Consider the following 19842-nt stretch of genomic DNA (forward strand, 5'->3'; position numbering starts at 1 on the left):
CTCAGCCTCCTTTGTAGCTGGGGCTACAGGCATGAGCCACTATGCCCAGCTAATTTTTGTATTTTTAGTAGAGACGGGGTTTTACCACGTTGGCCAGGCTGGTCTCGAACTCCTGATCTCAGGTGATCCGCCTGCCTTGGCCTCCCAAAGTGCTGGGATTACAGGCGTGAGCCACTGCACCCGGCCCCTGGTCAATTAAGTGCTCAAGGAAGAGATCAATAAGGAGAATTCTATCTACAAAAATGACAAAAAAAAGATTAAAATTTGAATTGAGTTAAAGTTAAAGAAAATATTTATATAGAAATGGGGAGAGAAAATGAGTAGCTTTAGAATAAAAATTAGAATTTCATATTTATTGCCTGAAAAGTAAACAAAAATACGACTCAACCTATAAGAAAACTTTGGCATCCCAATTTTGTGTTACAAATCATGCTTTTCTAAAAGCCACCACAAAAACAGGGAAGTTCGTAGATTCATTTCTTCAAGGTTTTCTCTAGTTAATTATTTGTTTCATGGCAGATATTCTAGAGGTGGTCAAAACAAATATTTTGAGGTTTCTCTCAACAAATGTGCACTTTACCATATGTATGTATAAGCCATTGGCCCTTTGTAGAGTACACCTCCAGCTCTCCTGACAGCTCAAGTGTCCCTGCGCCTACCTACTCTAAACAGAAATCTTCAGCCAGCAAGACCCGAGCCCCCCACCCTCACCCCCCGGCCCCTTCCAGCCAGAAGTGGCTTCTTTAATCTATCTCCGGCCTCTGACTCCATGGGCAGATATTCACTGTCTGACCTCGGAGAGCCTCAGTGTCCTAACCTGTTGCCTGCGCCTGGTTGAGGTCACTTATAGTAGGGGTTTCCAACCCCCAGGCTGTGGACCAGCAGGGGTCCATAGCCTGTGAAACTGGGCTGCACAGCAGAAGATGAGCAGTTGGCAGCATAACTGCCTGAGCTCCGCCTCTTGTCAGACCAACGGAGGCCTTTGATTCTCATAGGAGCACAAACCCTATTGTGAACTGCACATGTGAGGGATCTAGGTTGCCTGCTCCTTATGAGAATCTAGCTAGTGCCTGATGATCTGAGGTAGAACAGCTTCATCCTGAAACCATTTGTCCCCACCCGGTGGAAAAACTGTCTTCCATGAAACCGGTACCTGGTGCCAAAAAGGTTGGGGACCAGTGGTTTAGAACACAGGCCCTGGAGTGGAACTGAGTGGTTCATACCGCTGGCCCTCCAGCAGTGTGGCTTTGGGCAAGGTCTGTGGCTTCTCTATGCTTTGATTTCTTCATCATTACAATGGAAACAATGTACTCACTTCACTGAATTTGGGGGATGATTAAATTAGGGAATTAGGTAATTCAAATAAAGCCCTTAAAACCAGGCCTAAAACAGGCATGCCTGTAGTCCCAGCTACTTGGGAGGCTGAGGCAGGAGGATCACTTGAGCCCAGGAGTTCAAGCCTGCAGTAAACTAAGATTATGCCACTATACTCCAGCCTGGGTGAAAGAGTAAGACCCTGTCTCTAAAAAATAAAATTAAAAAATAAAAAGTAAAAAATTAACAAAAATAAACAGGCCAGGTGCAGTGGCTCACTCCTATAATGTCAGCACTTTGGGAGGCCAAGGTGGGAGGATTGCTTGGGCAACATGGTGAAACCCTGTTTCTACAAAAAATACAAAAATTAGCCAGGGATGGTGGTGTGCATCTGTGGTCCCAGCTACTCAGAGGGCTGAGGTGGGAGGATCACTTGAACCTGGTTGCAGTGAGCCAAGATTGTGCCAATGCACTCCAGCCTGCGTGACAGAGTGAGACTTTGTCTCGAAACAAACAACAGCAAAATCACGGTGTGATACATAGCTCTCAGTAAATGTTGGCTGTTTATATTTTTGTTGGGAATGTGAAGGTAGACAGCCTTGGAAACAGGTAGGTAGACCTGGACTCAAATCCTGGCTGTGTGGCCTTGGGCAAGTCACTTCACCAGCCTCTGTGACATTGGGGTGAGTGACCTAACACAAGGAGGTCCTGAGGAAGCACGCTTCCTTGCTGGTGTTTCTTAGGTTTCCTAGTGCCAGCCTGGCTCAGGAAATCTTGATATGTTTCCTTGGCACCAGCCCGTAGGGAATGAGGATCCTACACAAATCCCTACAGTATGGAGAGGGACTTTGGACCTACTTTATATTAGGAAGTTTTCCTAACTCTGGAGCTCTGGTAATCTTCTGAAATTTAAACTATGCTTGGGGGCCCCCCGACATAAGGAAGAGCCCACTTTAACGTTTAGGGCAATACTATGCAGGGGCCTTCTGGCTGGGTCTATATAGGCGGAGTGGGATGTACAATACACATGGCTGAATGCTTGAGATTAGCACGTGTATTCATTTCCTAGAGTTACCTTAATAAACTATCACAAACTGGGTGGCTTAATAGAATAAAAACGTATTCCTTCACAGCTCGGGAGGCCAGAAGCCTGAAACTAATGTGCTGGCAAGGCTGGTTCCTTTTGGAGGCTCTGAGGAAGAATCTGTTCCATGTCTCTTCTTTGTCACATTTTGGTCTCTGGCATTCCTCGGCTTGTAGTTACCTCACTCCAATCCTGCCTCTGTCATCATGGAGCCTTCTTCCTATGTGCTCCTCTGAGTTTCTGTATCCTTATCCTATCTTCTTTACAAGGACAACAGTCATTAGATTCAGGGCTCACCTAAATCCAGTATGACCTCATCCTAACAAGTCCATCTACAAAGACCCTATTTCCAAATAAGGTCACATTCTGAGGTTCCAGGTAGACATGAAATTTGGGGGGTACTCTTCAAACCACTATAGTATATATTACTTTTCTACAAGTAAAAACAATTAGGAGATTATAAATTGAAAAAGCAAAACCACCTGTGATCTGTGCAGATGAGATACACTTTGGACCTGGGCACTGCCTGGCTGGGGAGTGTGGGCTAGCCGTGCACGGGGAGAGCCATACAAGTCAATACAAAGGTTGCTTCTGGAGATGGGCTTGTCAGAACAGGGCACTCCTGGCAGATGCTGAGCTGAGAGCAGAGATTTAGGAGATAGATCAAGTCTTTCCTCTGTTTGAAACTGTCCAGGGGCTCTGACAGGTCCTCACTGTAGATGCAGTGGTTAGGCCTCCAAGGCCCTGTGTGCACTGGGCCCTCACTCCCCTCTTCCTCTACCTATCTGATGAAATAAACATGAAAGATATAACCTTGTGAATAAGTTCCTAGCTATTATAAGGTATAAGGGATTCCACGGACTGTTCCTTTTTGGTTAAGTTCTTGGTCTTCCTGAAGTTCTTGATTCTCAGAAGGCTGAGTTCAGCCTAATCTGGACTTTAAGAGCCAGTTCTCTTTGCAGGGTAGCCTGGGACACCCATTCTCCCTAGGAACCCCCTGTGAACTGAGGAAATGAAAGTGAGCACAAAGAATCTCTGCTTCTCATTTTCCCCTCAGATGAGAAGCCGGCTTTCCCAGGAGCGCAGTGAGAAGCTGGATGCTCTCCAGCGTGTAGAGGAGCTGCAGGGTCAGCTTCACCATGCCCAGCGGTCAGCTGTCCCCACGGGCTCGTCAGGCGGTAAGGATACCCCCTGCTCTGGCTAGAAAACCCTCCCAGTCTCTGGGGTCTGAACTGAGGAGGGTCTCAGGGACTCAGGGGGGACCGAATCAATAACTATCCAGTGGTTATTGAGTGGGTCCTCCACAATGTTTGTTGAATGACACATAAATGGATAAACCTTAATTCTGATTTACAGTCAAAACTTCCTACTTTAGTACCTTGGAGTACTGACATCCAACACTAAAAGGTTTCAGTCATAAAAAACTGGTCTTGGCTGGACACGGTGGCTCACGCCTGTAATCCCAGCACTTTGGGAGGCCGAGGTGGGCGGATCACGAGGTCAGGAGATTGGGACTATCCTGGCCAATATGGTGAAACCCCGTCTCTACTAAAGATACAAAAATTAGCTGGGTGTGGTGACACACACCTGTAATTCCAGCTACTCAGGAGGCTGAGGCAGGAGAATTGCTTGAACCTGGGAGTTGGAGGTTGCAGTGAGCTGAGATGGTGCCATTGCACTCCAGCCTGATGACAGAGCGAGACTCTGTCTCAAACACACACACACACACACACACACACACACACACACAAAAAAAAAAAAAACTGGTCCCAGAACCAGTTCATTGGATTTTGAGACATCTTAATGCTTTGGGATACCAATGACCCCATTTCTCAGAGTGATTCGTAAAGTACATGATGATTCTTGGGTGCTGGGGGTTTGGGGTGTCCTTGAAAATAATCAAAATAGCTCTCTGAGCAGTGCAGGCAGCATGGAGCTGAGGCCAGACCCCAGGATGTCTCTAAACCAGCTTCCTCCTCTATAAGATGAGGACTAAATACATTCTAAGTTCTCTTCTAGATCTATTAGAAATATCACCAAATATCACTAACCATGATTGGCCTGTTGTTATAATTGGCCATGTCTCTTCTTTCCTGTTCTGTACATAGCCTGATAGTTGAGTATATGGGCTTTGGAGTGAAACAGCCAGAATTCAGGCTCTGGCTCTGTCACTGCTAGCCACATGACCTTAGACAGACCTTAATTAGCCTCTCTGTAAAATGGGAATACTCACCTCAAAGGCTTGCTCTCAGATTAAATGAAATAATTCCTGTCTGACACCTTAGTATAGTGGCACTTAGTAATTGTGCAAGTGTTGGTTACTATACTTGCATACATGTGTTTAGCCCTTTATCTGTGTTTCCTTTTGGCTACCTTCCAGCGTGAATGAGCTGAGGAAACAGCCTTTCAGGAGCACAAAGTCACAGATGAAATTACTTTGGGTTTACTAAGAGCAGAGCTGGACTTGGCAGTAAAGCTCACAGGGCCCTCCTTCCTGCTTCTGGGTTGCTGCCCGGACCTGGCATTGGGAGCTGGTGTCCCCTGCCCCAGCTACTGGTCGTTGCTGCTGCCCCAGCCCCAACACAAAGGGCATCAAGAGCACACAAGGGCCCTACTTTGGCACCTGACCCTATGCAGTTCGGTACCTTACACTGTCTTCTCCATGTGCCAGGGGATTTTTTTCCTTCTCTCCCTTTCACCTCTGTCTGCAGCTTAGCCAAGCATCTTTCTAATCCCTTCCTGGGATAATGCGTCCTAGTGAACTGCCATCCACATCCTCCAACACCTGCCTATTGTGAAGGAGAACCAGAATGAGGCACGAGGCAGGTGGGGGAGACCCTAATTCCCAGGATTGGGGTGGGAGCAGGAGTGGGAAGGAAACTTCTTTCCCAGGAAGTAGAGGTAGACGTTACTCCCGGGCCTCAGCCCTCTTCTGTTCCCCTGTGCAGGGAGAGGAGGGGTTTGAGGGCACAGTCAGCTATCACCATACTGTTAATGCTAAGCAGTAAAAGTCAGCCATATTCCCACTCCTCCTTCCTCCGCTGTTGCCCAACTGGAGTCTCAAAGTGACCCAGGGGTCTTCTGCAGCAGCAGCCATGGCAGCATTCCTGCCTCCCATGTTGGAAGCATAGGTGCACTCAAAGGGCGAGCTCTCTTTCCTTGCCATTAACGTGATTCCCCTAGGATTTTGCAACTCCTGAGAAATGAAGATTTTTTTCTAAATCAATTATTTTAGACATGCTTAAGAAAAAATGAAATCACTTGGCTCATAAAACTGTAAAATGTTGAGAGGAGGCCTGGCTAAAGGTAGCTTCATCAAGGTTTGACCTACTTCATGAGGACTGCTTTCACTCTCTCCATCTCTGGCTCTGAGGAGGCTGGGAGCAGAAAGGAAGCAAGGCTCTTTGGAAGCAAGATGGCAGCCACCTCTGTAGCTTCCGTCTCTGTTCATGCTCAGCATGGCAGGAGCAGGGTATGGAGATGGGACAGTCAAAAAGAATTGGGCTCTGCCTGGACTGACTTGGGTCATGTTGCCAATTTTGAACAAATTGGTGGAGCCACAGACTAAGATGTCTGGTTGGCTTAGGCCCAGCTTACCTGCTCCTCCACTGGAGCTGAGGGTTGGGTCAGCTCGCTCTCTCCTCCTCTCTGCAGCAACTGTTTTAAATCTGCCTTGTCTCCTCAGATCTTCATACGCTCCCCCCAACGCCTCATCCTTTCATCTCCCACTTCACAGAGAAATTAGAAACCCTCAGACAGGAATGCCATCTTCTCCCTGTCTCCCAGCCTACCTACATCTGTACTCTGCTGCTTCTCCTTCCCTCCTGTGAACATGGAAAGGATGTCCCTTTTCTTCCCCAGGGCAATCCCTATGTAAAGGGCCCATCTGCTGCTACCTTCTCAGGGGCCTTGAACTATCTGCTTCGTTTCTACATACTTGGATTTCCCATCCATGCATCCCTCTAATCTTGCAACCAACAATTACTTATTGATCATGTATGTGCCAGGATCATAAAATCCACTGTAAAATAGCTCCCCCCGCCCCCGCTGCCTTGACAACATATTCCTTCCCCTGCTGCTGGTCTTTCTCTTCCCAGTCAGACTTCTTAAAAGAGCTGCCTATACTCACTTTCGTGATTCACCTCACTTAATTTCTCTCAGGTTTTGCCATTCTCAACTTGTGGCTTCCAAATGTTGCTCACTACCTCATGGTCCAATATGATGCTTAAGCTTTCTGGCCAATAGGAAGGAGGAAGGCAACAAAAAGGGCCCACCCCTCCCTTGAAGCTTGAAGAATGCTTCCTGGAAGTCACTTGTGACACTTCTGCGTACATTCCATTGGCCAGCACTTAGCCCCAAGACCACACAAAGGAGACTGGGAAATGTAGTTTTTATTCTAGGATGCCGTGAACAAAAAATGTGAGGTCTATTTCTAAGAAGAGAGGAGAGATTTGCAATTGGGGGCCAAGAATAGGTCTCTGCGACACCACCAGCAATCTGATTTTTCTTACCACCATTTCATTGCAGTTGCTCTTGCCAAGATCACCTTCACTTCTGTCTCCAAGTCCAAAGGACACTGAGTTCTCACTGATTTCATGTCTCAGCAGCATTTGAAACAGCTGACCACACCCTTCTCCTAATTATTCTCCTGGCACTGCTCCTTGTGGTTTTCCTCTTCCTCTGGCTTTTTCTATCTCCTTTTCTAGTTCCTCCTACTGTATCCAACCTCTAAACACTGAAGTTGTTCAGGGATCTTTCTGGCCCCTTCTTCTCTCACCTCACATTGTCTCCAAATAATTGCATATTTCCCACAGCTTTAATCATTGTTTGCTAAGTCTACATCTGCAGCTCAAAACTCTCCTCTGAGCTGTAGACCCCTATATCCAGTGACCCATATGTCCAGTGAATAATGTCTACGTTCACGTGTCTCAGGCTCACAAGTTCAACAGGAATGGAACCCGTCTTCCTATCCTTCTCCCTTCCTACTTTTGGGGTGGGGGAGATGCTCTTTCAGCAAATGGTAGTGCCAAATATCCAGTTGCTTAAGCCAGAAATTTGGGAGCTATTCTTTGTCACCCTGCAAATCTGGTTAATTCTCAACTCCTACTAATTTGAGTAGCTCTCAGTCTATCCGCTTCTACCTACCACAGTCCAAGTCTCTTGTCACCTCCTTCACTTTTACTTGGTCATGTGACTATTGGGCAAAAAACTCTCTCCAAGTTTTGACACATTTGCTCAAAATTGATGAAGCTGAAAAATAAGCTGAGTTAGATGCCAATTTTAAGCCCTAAATTTTATGAATTAAATCTAGATACAGGAATTTGAGGTTATAGTGAGCTACGATCGTGCCACTGCACTCCAGCCTGGGCAACAGAGTGAGGCCCCCACTCTCAAAAAAATAAAAAATCAAAATAATCTAGGTTTATCCATTCACAACCAGAGATATAATTTAACATTTTTAACTTTATAGACCTTATATCCCAGGCTCAATACTCCCCAACTTCTGCTTCCACATCATCCAGATACTCCCAGCAACGCTTTTTAAAGACTAATCTCAAAGGCAGTAAAATAACAAGATGGATTCAAAGGCCACAGACTGTAAGTAATAATAAGATTGATTACATGCATTAAACAATAAAGCCTTACAATTTGATTTCATGGTTTTTGGGTCACTTCAGACTTACATTAGAAAAATTATATATCAGGAGCTTATGTAGATGCCTTGAATCTGGATAAGAAAATTCTGATGTTGAAATAATCCTATAACAGCACCTTCTAAATTACAAGTCAATAAATGGGTGTGGAATCAGTACCAACACCTTGCTGTGTTCCATCTCTGAATTTCTTTTTTCCCCCCAATCATCTTCAACAATTAACTAGCAGCATCAGACTCCTTATCTGAGTTCCCCAACAGAGCAGAAATAGTTTCGGGAGTCATTTTAAAACACGTGAGAAATCTACCCTCCAAGAAAATTCCTGGCATGCAGATTAGCATGTATTTGAAGAACTCGTAAAATGTTTCAGTTTTTAGTTTATGTAAAACAACATATACTTCCTCTTCCACTGCCTCCTCTCTACTGCTTTAATAAGTAAGTATTTTACTCTTTGCTCCATTTTCTTTCAGAATCCCTTCTAGAGATTCACATATCTAATCAACACATTTAAGAATTCCTGGCTGGGCACGGTGGCTCACACCTGTAATCCCAGCACTTTGGGAGGCCGAGGCAGGCAGATCACCTGAGGCCAGAAGTTTGAGACCAGCCTGGCCAACATGGTGAAACACTGTCTCTATGGAAAATACAAAAATTAGCTGGGCATAGTGGCGGGCGCCTGTAATCCCAGCTACTCGGGAGGCTGAGGAAGGAGAATCGCTTGAACCTGGGAGGCAGAGGTTGCAGTGAGCTGAGATTGCGCCATTGCACTCCAGCCTGGGCAACAAGAGTGAGACTTCATCTCAAAAAAAAAAAAAAAAAAAAAAAAAAAAATTATTTCCCATTACCTGATGAAAAATTAAGAGGAAATATTTAATCATTCCTTCAGAGAAAAGTATGCCATTCCAAGTCATTCGATGGTGTAATTCCGCAGCTGATGGTCTAGTTATAAGGATCAAAAGTTTCAAGATTTCTAAACATGCAGTTAAGAAGGGGGAAAGACAGGTTGGGAAGATACCCAAACACCATCTTGACCAAGTGAGGGCCACATTACTAATGTCCACCATTTGCTTGACTCACCAATCTCTGTGCAGTCATCTTTCTTGAAAATGTGAAATTGTATTATATGTATGTTTCTGCAAAAGGCCTTTTCAAAAAGAAGCAAAGTTCACTTTGTATGTGTGGGATCACAAGGGCTTTCAAGAATCACTTCATCTCCATTTCACCCTGAAAGCTGCGATACCATGGGGGTGTTGGTGATCGTGACTTGTTGAAAAGGCTGCTAAGCAGATAAGTGCATTAGTGAAGATTTATTATATTTGAGAGATTCAGAAGGGTGACAGGCTAAAGCTAATTGATGAACATTGCCCTACCAAATAAATAAACCCTACAGTGAAGTGTCTTGTGGGCCCATTGGCCCAGTGGCTATGTACAATACGGGAACCCCAAGCAAAAAACCTCAAGGCCAGGGAAGGTACACAGTTAGCTGGAACTTCAGATCTCAGGTCTGACTTCTTAAGCAAGGCCTATGAGACAAGTCAGATAAATACTGATTGAAGAGGAATCTATACATGGCTGAAATGTAAGAATACAGTTAATTTTCTAAAAATTAGCCCTGCACTAACACAAATGATAAAAAAGGAATTTTTAGATTACTTGAAGTATGAGCTGTGTTTTCTTCCTTAACTGGAAATGGCTTTCCACTGATGGATTCATTCTTGACCAATTCCCTTTAGGACAAGTGGCAAAATACAGACAAGAAGGCATACTATATGGCCTAACCCAGACTGAATCAATGATCTTGGTCTCATTAATAACAGTGACTTTTTATGATGCTATAACAATAATTATTCACCATGTTCTTAATAAACACCAATATCTACTTATATTACAGGTACCTATTAAACACAAAAAAAGAACTGACGATGTTTTCCTACCCAATATGGCAGAAAATGTTCAACTGACAGCTTTTCAGGTTCAAACAGCTCCATCCAGATTCCCATTTAGAGCTGACTGGATGATATCTTCTTTTTCCAACCTTTATTTCTATGAGTATTTGAATGAATAAAAATGACTCCAAATGCCATTAAATCTCTTACTTAATTTTATGTATGAAATTCTCTTATCTGTACTTGGAAGACAGGGTTGAAGGACTATGATGATTACATCTTGAACCAACCCCAGGTGAAGTAGGGGTTGGTCCCAGACTTTAAAACCTAAGCACTGATTTGCATTTCTACAAGCTAGCCTTTGCCTCTGGTCAGCCAGCAGCCTCTGAATACGAATTCTAGAGTTAGTGGGTAAGCAGGAAAGCTAAGATGGAGGCCCTTGCTTCTAAGCAGCGTTTACTAACAAGTGAAAAACCAAAGTATGTTAATAGAGATTAACACAAATGAACGTTAAAGCATTTGTTTCACTTAGAAAACAAATTTGCCATCCTCTATTAACAATCTTTTCATTCTTCCTACAAATGCCAAATACTTCCTCAGACTTTAGTATAAAGTCCTAATCCAAGTCCTTTGTTCAGACAAGAAAATCTGTCTTGTGTAAAGCAATTAATAAACAGATGAATGGAACAGAGCAGAGAAACATATTTACATGCATAAATTTAAATACGATATATGTGGCTTTTCAAACTAAAGAGAACATGGAGGCTATTTGGAATAAATTAAATCATCACCTTACCCCATACACTATAAATCCCAAATGGATTAAAGATCTAAATGCACATACGTACACATGCATACAGACACACATGCCACACATGCACAAACTGATTTTTTAAACAGAATATAAAAGCCAATAGGAAAATTGGTAACTTTGATATCAGAACTAAAACTTCAGTATGATAAAATACTGTATCAGTTATCAACTTATATCTCAGCTCCAAATTCATTCTTTATTGTCTGTTCTGCAATAACAAATATGGACCCTATAAATATTTCCTCTTTGCCAACTGGCAAGAAGTTAAGCTCTCAGTAGAGGGTGCTGGAGGGACCCTGTAGGAGGTGGCAGGGTTTTTTTCCAGGTTACCTTGTGCTCCTCTAGGCAGGCTCTTGCAGTGTGCATGGCTTCTGCAGCACCAGGTTCTTGTAGTATATACAGTTTCTGTGGTGCCTGGCTCCAGTGATGCATGTAGCTCCATGGTAGAGTGCCACTTGCATGGCACCTCCTGTGACGGGTCCCCTCCAGCACCCCTTTGAATAGCTTTGCAGTCTCTGTGAATTTCTCAGCCATCCAATAAGCTTTGGCCAGATCCTCTCCAATGAGGTCTGGATCTCAGCCCTGAAGGGTAGTGGCTGGTCCCTACATCCGCTATCCTTGTATTCTTTAGAGTTCTCTTTATTGCTTACAAGCAGTATGCCAATCTTTTGTTATAGTTAATAATTCTTTATATCAAACTTTCCCTGTTTGAATTACTGTGTGCTTTCTGTCTCCTGATTGGCCCATGACTGATATAGAACTGGTACCAGGAGCAGGGTGTTCCCAGAGGATAGACCTGCTATGGTTGGAATGTCTGTCCTCTCCAAAACTCATGTTAAAATTTAATCCCCAATGTGGCAGTACTGAAAGGTGAGACCTTTAAGAGGTGATTGGGTCATGAGGACTCTGCCCTTATGAATGGATCGATCCATTCATGGATTAATGGATTTGTGGGTTGTTAAATTAATGGACTATCATGGGAGTGGGACTGGTGGCTTTATAAGAAAGGAAGACTTGGGTAGCATGCTCAGCTCCCTCACCATGTGATACCCTGTGCTGCCTCAGGTCTCTATGGAGGGTCCCCACCAGCAAGAAGGCTCTTACCAGATGTGCCTCCTCAACCTTAGACTTCCCAGCCTCCGTAACTTTAAGAAATAAATTCCTTTTCTTCCCAAATTTCCCCATTTCAGGTATTATGTTATAAACAACAGAAAATGTACTGAAACAGAACACAGATGGAACTTGGGATTTGGTTGGTTGCAACCTTAGGCTTGAATACAGTGCTGAGCCAACAGGAAATTGGAATGTTAGTATTCTTTGCATGCAGTGGCATCACAATTACGTTATTACCTGTGGCCAATTGTGCTAAAGTACCTGCTGAAGCATGTGCCTTTAGGAGCCTAAATTGCTACTACATTGACTATAATGGTAGTCATGCTGACTACAGAGACTGTGGTGTGAGGTGGATTTTTTTGAATGCACTTCAGCACTTCTGGAAGAAAATGACAAGTCATGACCTTTAATTCTAGGCTTAATTCATCATCTGAAACCAGAGAGCTTCCATGATACCCCTAAAAGTATCTCTTATTTCTCATAGTCACAGGGATAATATTGCTAAAAATCAAGCACAAATTTTTATTAGGGGCATGCTAAATTACAGTGACAGTTGTATTTACAAGCTCATCAAGTTTCTCATTGCCATTGAGATGGGCCCTGTGATTTCAATGAAGAAAATGCGATTCCAAAGTGGAAGAGCGAAGTGGCAGGCTTTAACTGGCAAAAGACAAGGCGGGCACATCCATTATAAAGGGCAATAGGGATGTATCAGTAGTCAGAATCCCTTGGCCTGCAGAGATCTTTGGTAATGTGTCCCCAGGTATGAAATCATAGATTGCTTAATGTATATAACAGAAATTGCTTAATGTATATAAGATTGCTTACTGTATATAACAGAAAATTGCTTCATGTATGGAACAGAAAAATCTATAGGTCTAGTAGCCAAAACTTGAGTCACCACAGTGAAGAGTCACAGCCTCTGACCCAGGTTCCAGATTTAAGTCAATTCACAGACCAGAGGCCCTTGACCAAACGGGAGGATGATCTCCTTGAGGAAGGACCCTTCACTGCTGCAGGTTCATGTTATAAATCTTCTTCCAAACCGTTCCCTAAGGGACCTGCAATCATTTTCTTAAGTTACTGTTCTTCAGAGAAAAAAAAATATCCAGACATTTTGGTGGTTACTAGACCCAGGGCCTAAATTAATGCTAATTCTTGGGTACCCAAAACACCACTGTGGCTTACCAGTCAAAATGAAGGCTTACAGTGGTAAGGTGATATAGAAGGAGTCATAGCTCAGGTCTGAATTACAGTGGACCAAACTGGTACATGGACCCACCCTGTGACTACTTCCCCAGTTTCTGAGTGAATAATTAGAACGAATACAATTAACAATATGAAGAATTTCCATATTGGTTTTTTGACATATGAGCTAAGAATCAATTATGGTAGGAAGGGATTACTGGAAGCCCCTGGAACTTTCCCTCCCTATCAAAAAAGCAAACCAGAAGCAATACCATAACCCTGGGGAAATGGCCCTGGGCATTAATGCCACCATCAAAGACTTGAAAGAAGCAAGAGTGATGACAACCATCCCTTCATCATTTAACTCACCACTCTGGCCTGTGCAGAAGACAGATTTTAGAAAATAACTAGGCAGTATCAGTTCCACATCTTAATGAGGTGGTGATTTCAACTGCAGCTGCTGTCACAGACTTAGTATCTTTACTGAAACAAATTAATATGCTCCTGGGACTTGACATGCAGTTATTTCCTTAAAGCCTTTTGCACCATGAGAGGCAGTTTGCTTTTACCTGGCAAAGCCACAGTATATCTTTATAGTCTTGCCTGAAAGCTTTGTCAGTTCTCTTTCTCTCTGCCACGATATAGTCCACAGAGACCTTGTGCATCATGATAATCCACACAATATCACATTGGTCCACTACACTGATGACATTATGCTGACTAGAAATAATGAGCAGGATGTGGCAAGTACTTAGATGCTTAATAAAACATATAAAAACTAAAAGGTGAAAGAAAAATCCCATAATTCAGAAACTCAGTGAAGTTTCTAGGGGTTCAATGATTTGGAACAAATTAAAATATCCCCCTCCAAAATGAAAGATAAGTTGCTGCACTTCACACTGTGCACCATGATTAAAGAGACATGATGCTTGGTAGGTCATTTTGAATTTTGAAGGCAACATATACTTTATTTGAGTGTGCTATTTCAGCCCATCTAGAGTCACCTGTAAGATTATCATTTTTGAGTGGGTACTAGAGCAAGAAAAGGCTCTATTGCAAGTTTGAGTTATAGCACAAGCTGCTCTACCATGTGGGTCTTATGATCCAGCAGATCCAACGATACTGAAAGTATCACGGCCTATAGGGATATTGTGTGGAGGCTCTTTTAGCACCAGTAGAATCATGGGGAAGCAAACCTATGTCTTCTGAAGATTACTACTCTGCTTTTAAGAAAGTCTGTCTTACTACTGTGCCTTGGTAGAGACTGAATACCTAACCATGGGATGGCAGGGGATCATGTGGCCTGAGCTGCCCATCATAATGTGGATGTTGTTAGCTAGCCTAGTCATGAACTTGGACATGCAAAGCAGCAATCTATCATCAGACAGAAATGGTACACAATAGACTTAGCTTGCTTTAGCAGGTCTGAAAACAGAAGTAGCGTAGCTTGCTTGAACAGGTGGCTGAGACTCTTTCAACACCAACTCTGCTTTCATTGCCTTCTCTCCCTCAACCCATACCTATGGTCTCCTGGGGGTTGTTCTAACAACCAATTGACCAAGAAAGAAAAAAAATCAAGTCTGGTTTACACATTGGTCTGCATATGTTGGTTTCATGCAAAAGTGGATAGCTAAAACACTACAGCCCCACCCAAGGGCCACCCTGAAGGACAGTGGTCAAAAAGAAAAAAAAATCCTCCCAGTGAACAGAACTTCAAGGAGTACCTTTGGCCACTTGTCTGAACTGAGACATGGCCAGAAGTACAGACTTACACTAATTAATGGGTAGCTGCTAATGGCTTGGCTAGATAGGGACTTGGAAGAAACAGGTCTGGAAGGCTGGTGACAAGGAAGTCTGGGAATTATCTGTGGATGGACCTCTGGGAATGGGCACAGACTGAAGATATCTGTGCCCTAGGTTAATGCCCACTGATATGGTTTGGCTCTGTGTCCCCACCCAAATATCATCTTGTAGCTCCCATAATTCTCACGTGTTGTAGAAGGCACCCAGTGGGAGATGACTGAATCATGGGGGAGGGTCTTTCCCATGCTGTTCTTGTGATAGTAAGTCTCATGAGATCTGATGCTTTTAAAAACAGGAGTTTCTCTGCACAAGCTCTCTCTTTGCCTGCTGCCATCCATGTAAGATGTGACTTGCTCTTCCTTGCCTTCTGCCATGATTGTGAGGCCTCCCCAGCCATGTGGAACAACTGTAAGCCCATTAAATCTTTCTTTTGTAAAGTGCCCAGTCTCAGGTATGTCTATCAGCAGCTTCGGACTAATACACCCACCAAAGGGCATCCATAGCAGAGGAGGCTCTTATTAATCAAGTTGACAAAACAATGTGCTGAGGTTATCAGTTACATTAATTATAATATCAGTGCACATTCCCCAGCTACTACACCACTTGCTCAATGGGTCCATAAATAATGCAGCCACAGTAGCAGGGATAGAGGCTGTGTGTGGGCTCAACATCAGGGGATTCCCCTTACCAAGGCTGACAGGCACTACTGCCAACTGCCCAATCTGTCAAGAGCCAAGACCAATACTGAGGCTGCAATATGGCACCAATTCCATGGGTAACAGCCATCTACCTGGTGGCAAATTGACTACATCAGATCTTTTCCATCATATAGGGGGCAGAGATTCATCTTCACTGGAATAGACATGTATTCTGGATATGGATTGCCTTCCCTGCTCATAATGCTTCTGCCAGTACTACTATCCAATCCACCTACTCACAAAATGCCTTGTCCACTACCATGACATTTCCCATAGCATTCCTTCTAAGCATGGAATCAGTTTCCCAGCAAATGAAATGCTGCAATGAGCTCATGCCTATGAAATTAACATACTCCAACACCCAGAAGTGGTTAATCTCATTGAAAGGTGGAATGGTTCACTGAATACCCACTTATGATGATAGCTGGCAGATACCACAGTGAAAGGATGGAGTTCCACATGACAGTACATGCTTTGAGCCAGAGTATACAGTTCTAGGAATCACAGGGTGGAAGTGGGAGTGGCTCCTTTCATGATTATACTTCTTACTTTAGCAAACTCAAGCTTGCTGGTTTGGCAGTCTTAGTTCCCAGGGGATCCTTCAATCAGAGACACAACGATTGTTCCACTGATGTAGGATCTAAGATGAGATTGCCATCTGGGTTTCTGATGCCACTGAACCAATAAGAAACAAAAGGTGTAACTATACTGGCAGGAATGATCAATCCTGATTACCAAAGTGAATGTATTGCTAGTACACAATGGAGGCAAAAAGGACTATTTCTGGAACACAGGAGATTCTCTAGGTGCCTGAGTATTTCCACATCCAATAGTAAAGGCTCATGAAAAATTACAGCAACCAAAACAGGTAGCACAGGAGGACTCAAGATTCTTCAGTAATTTGAGTATTTGGGTCACTCCACCAGGTTAAGAACTCTGACCAGCTGAGGTTCTGGCCAAGGGCAAAATAAATCTCAAATAGGGAGTTAAAAGAGGTTGAAGGTTTGTAGAAATGACGGCTATAGTAGCTTTGAATGTTTCCCATTTTCCTCTTGTATGTATTTATTCGTATGTTCTAACCATTTTCATTTTCTCCTTCCATTTTAATTTAATATACACGTTTTTGGAGGTTAAATTGACAGTAAGGTTTATTATTTATTTATTTATATTTTGAGACAGAATCTTGCTCTATGGCCTAGACTGGAATGCAGTGGCACAATCTCAGCTCACTGCAACCTCCGCCTACCAGGTTCAAGTTTCTCCTGACTCAGCCTCCCGAGTAGCTGAGATTACAGGTGTCTGCCACTATGCCCAGCTAATTTGTGTATTTTTAGTAGAGATGGGGTTTCACCATGTTGGCCAGGTTGGTCTCAAACTCCCGACCTTCAGTGATCTGCCCAAGACAGATTGGTCTGGATGTGGGGCTGCAGTGCTTTAGCTTTCCACTTTTGGATGAAACCAATGTATCATGCAGACCAATCTATCTCGACCTCCCAAAGTGTTGGGATTACAGGCGTGAGCCACTGCACTGGCCACAAATCAGTCTTTCGATAACAGAGCATTTGGTGGAAGTGACAGAACTTGAGTAATTCATATAGCCAACAATGGATACAATGACTGCTGGTACTGGGCTTCTCGTGTTGGGGAAAGGAGCAAACGTGACTTGTAATAAAGTATAGCTGTATCCTGTTAGGTGGAAATGTAGAGCTGTTCCACTGTTGTTCAGAAGCGTCAAAGTGTGTAGATGGGCAAATGTGGAAGCTGAGTAGCCAAAGGGGTGGACTGTGACAATTATCAACTTCTTGCCTCAGCTCCCAATCCACCTGTCATTGCCTGTTCTGTGATGACGACACTGGACCATATGACGGTTTCTCCTTTTATACACAAGGCTGGGGAAAAGGTTTAGAGAAAACAGTACTTGGAGCTCACACAAAGCTAGGAATTGAGCCTGGTCCTTCCTACTAAGCCACACTAGAAAGCCTCCTCAGGGAAGTCTGGCCTCGGTATTGGGGAAGCAGCATGATGTTTTGTAAGGGAACTGGCAGGATGCTGGAAGGATTTCTTTTCCTGGCTCTGGTTTGCTCCACTAGGGAGACACCCTCAGTGCCCTGCTCCAGCAGCTCACAGCTTTACAGTGGAATGCCACTACTGTGGCAACCTCCTATGTATGGCTTACCCCTCACCACCTTGGATGACTTCCCAGAAGATTGCCACTGGTGTGACAAACATGGATGGCTTCCTTGGCACTCTCTCAGATGGATTTGCACCTACCATGAGCTTCCCCACCCGGAGGGCCAGGACTGTATGCTCGCTAATGAGTTCTGAAATTCAGCTTGAGGGAGTGGGTGGGTGGCTGCTTCCTACATCTGCTATCTCTGTATTCTTTAAAGTTCTTTTTTGGCTGGGTGAGGTGGCTCATGCCTGTAATCCCAGCACTTTGGGAGGCTGAGGCGGGTGGATCACTTGAGGTCAGAAGTTCGAGACCAGTCTGGCCAACATGATGAAACCCCATCTCTACTAAAAATACAAAAAAATTAGCTGGGCCTGGTGGCTCATGCCTATAATCCCAGCCACTCGGGAAGCTGAGGCACGAAAATTGCTTGAACCTGGGAGGTGGAGGTTGCAGTGAGCTGTGATCGTGCCACTGCACTCCAGCCTCCAGCCTGGGCAAGAGAGCAAGACTCCGTCTCAAAAAAAATAAAATAAAATAAATAAAAAATAAAAAAGTTCTTTTTACTGCTTCATGAATTTCTTTAAATTCTGCAGATAATATGCCTCATCACTGCAAACCACTGTTATAGCTAATATCTCTTCATATCAAACTTTTCCTGTTTATATTGTGTGGCTTGTCTCCTGATCGTACACTGGTTGACACAAACCATTATCAGAGACACAAACTTGAATTTTTTTTTTTTTTTTTTGAAACGGAGTCTCACTCTGTTGCCCAGGCTAGAGTGCAGTGGCACGATCTTGGCTCACTGCAAGCTCCACCTCCTGGGTTCACGCCATTCTCCTGCCTCAGCCTCTCAAGCAGCTGGGACTATAGGTGCACGCCGCGACGCCTGGCTGATTTTTTCTATTTTTAGTAGAGACGGGATTTCACTGTGTTAGCCAGGACGGTCTTGATCTCCTGACCTTGTGATCCGCCTGCCTTGGCCTCCCAAAGTGCTGGGATTACAGGTGTGAGCCACCGCACCTGGCCAAGAAAATATTTTAAAAAATCTATTCACTACGGATTAGCAGCCGGCATATTTTCAGATTAAAACAAAACAAAAACCCCTACAAATTGATAAGAAAAAAAAGAAAAATAGACGATTCACCAAGGAAATCATTCCACTCACCAGAATATTGAAATTTAAAAACTGTTCACATATCAAGTGATCTGCTGCTGGTGAGAAGTGGAAAGCAATCTCTGTGAAAATCCTCAGTGAGGAAACCCTATGAAGCAGCTTTCCACGCCTCCACTTCTACTCTGGAGGAAGTCACACATAAACAAGGTGGCAGGTACAAAGATGGTCTGTAAAATTGTTGCTGTGAACTAAAAACTGCAAAAAGCTTGTCTTTCAATAGGTAAATACCTGTGTCAATTATGGTATCCATACTACATATACCAACACAGAAATTAAGAATTTGGTATAGCCCATTCAGGACATAGGCATGAACAAAGACTTCATGACTAAAACACCAAAAGCAATGGCAACAAAAGCCAAATAGACAAATGGGATCTAATTAAACTAAAGAGCTTCTTCACAGCAAAAGAAACTATCATCAGAGTGAACAGGCAACCTACAGAACAGGATAAAATTTTTGCAATCTACCCATCTGACAAAGGACTAATATCCAGAATCTACAAAGCACTTAAATAAATTTACAAGAAAAAAAAATCCCATCAAAAAGTGGGCAAAGGGTATGAACAGACACTTCTCAAAAGAAGACATTTATGCAGCCAACAGACATATGAAAAAATGCTCATCACTGGTCATCAGAGAAATGCAAATCAAAACCACAATGAGATGCCATCTCATACCAGTTAGAATGGCAATCATTAAAAAGTCAGGAAACAACAGGTGCTGGAGAGGATGTGGAGAAACAGGAACACTTTCACACTGTTGGTGGGACTGTAAATTAATTCAACCGTTGTGGAAGTCAGTGTGGCGATTCATCAAGGATCTAGAACTAGAAATACCATTTGACCCAGCCATCCTATCACTGGGTATATACCCAAAGGATTATAAATCATGCTACTATAAAGAACATGCACACGTATGTTTATTGTGGCACTATTCAC

General features: G+C 43.5%; 1 protein-coding gene across 1 annotated transcript in view; it reads left to right on the forward strand.

The window, feature by feature from the left end:
* The window catches only part of LOC100972187 (uncharacterized), a 190938-nt gene extending 180804 nt beyond the window's left edge, over positions 1–10134 (forward strand). Inside the window, exons 45-47 of the mRNA XM_034962679.4 lie at positions 3456–3576; positions 7869–7996; positions 9944–10134. Coding sequence (XP_034818570.4) covers positions 3456–3576; positions 7869–7996; positions 9944–10117 — 423 coding nt within the window. The 3' untranslated portion in view covers positions 10118–10134. The remainder of the gene's footprint in view (positions 1–3455; positions 3577–7868; positions 7997–9943) is intronic.
* Positions 10135–19842: the final 9708 nt, after the last annotated feature.

The sequence above is a fragment of the Pan paniscus genome, chromosome 5 (genome assembly GCF_029289425.2).
Source record: "Pan paniscus chromosome 5, NHGRI_mPanPan1-v2.0_pri, whole genome shotgun sequence".
Classification (NCBI taxonomy): domain Eukaryota; kingdom Metazoa; phylum Chordata; class Mammalia; order Primates; family Hominidae; genus Pan; species Pan paniscus.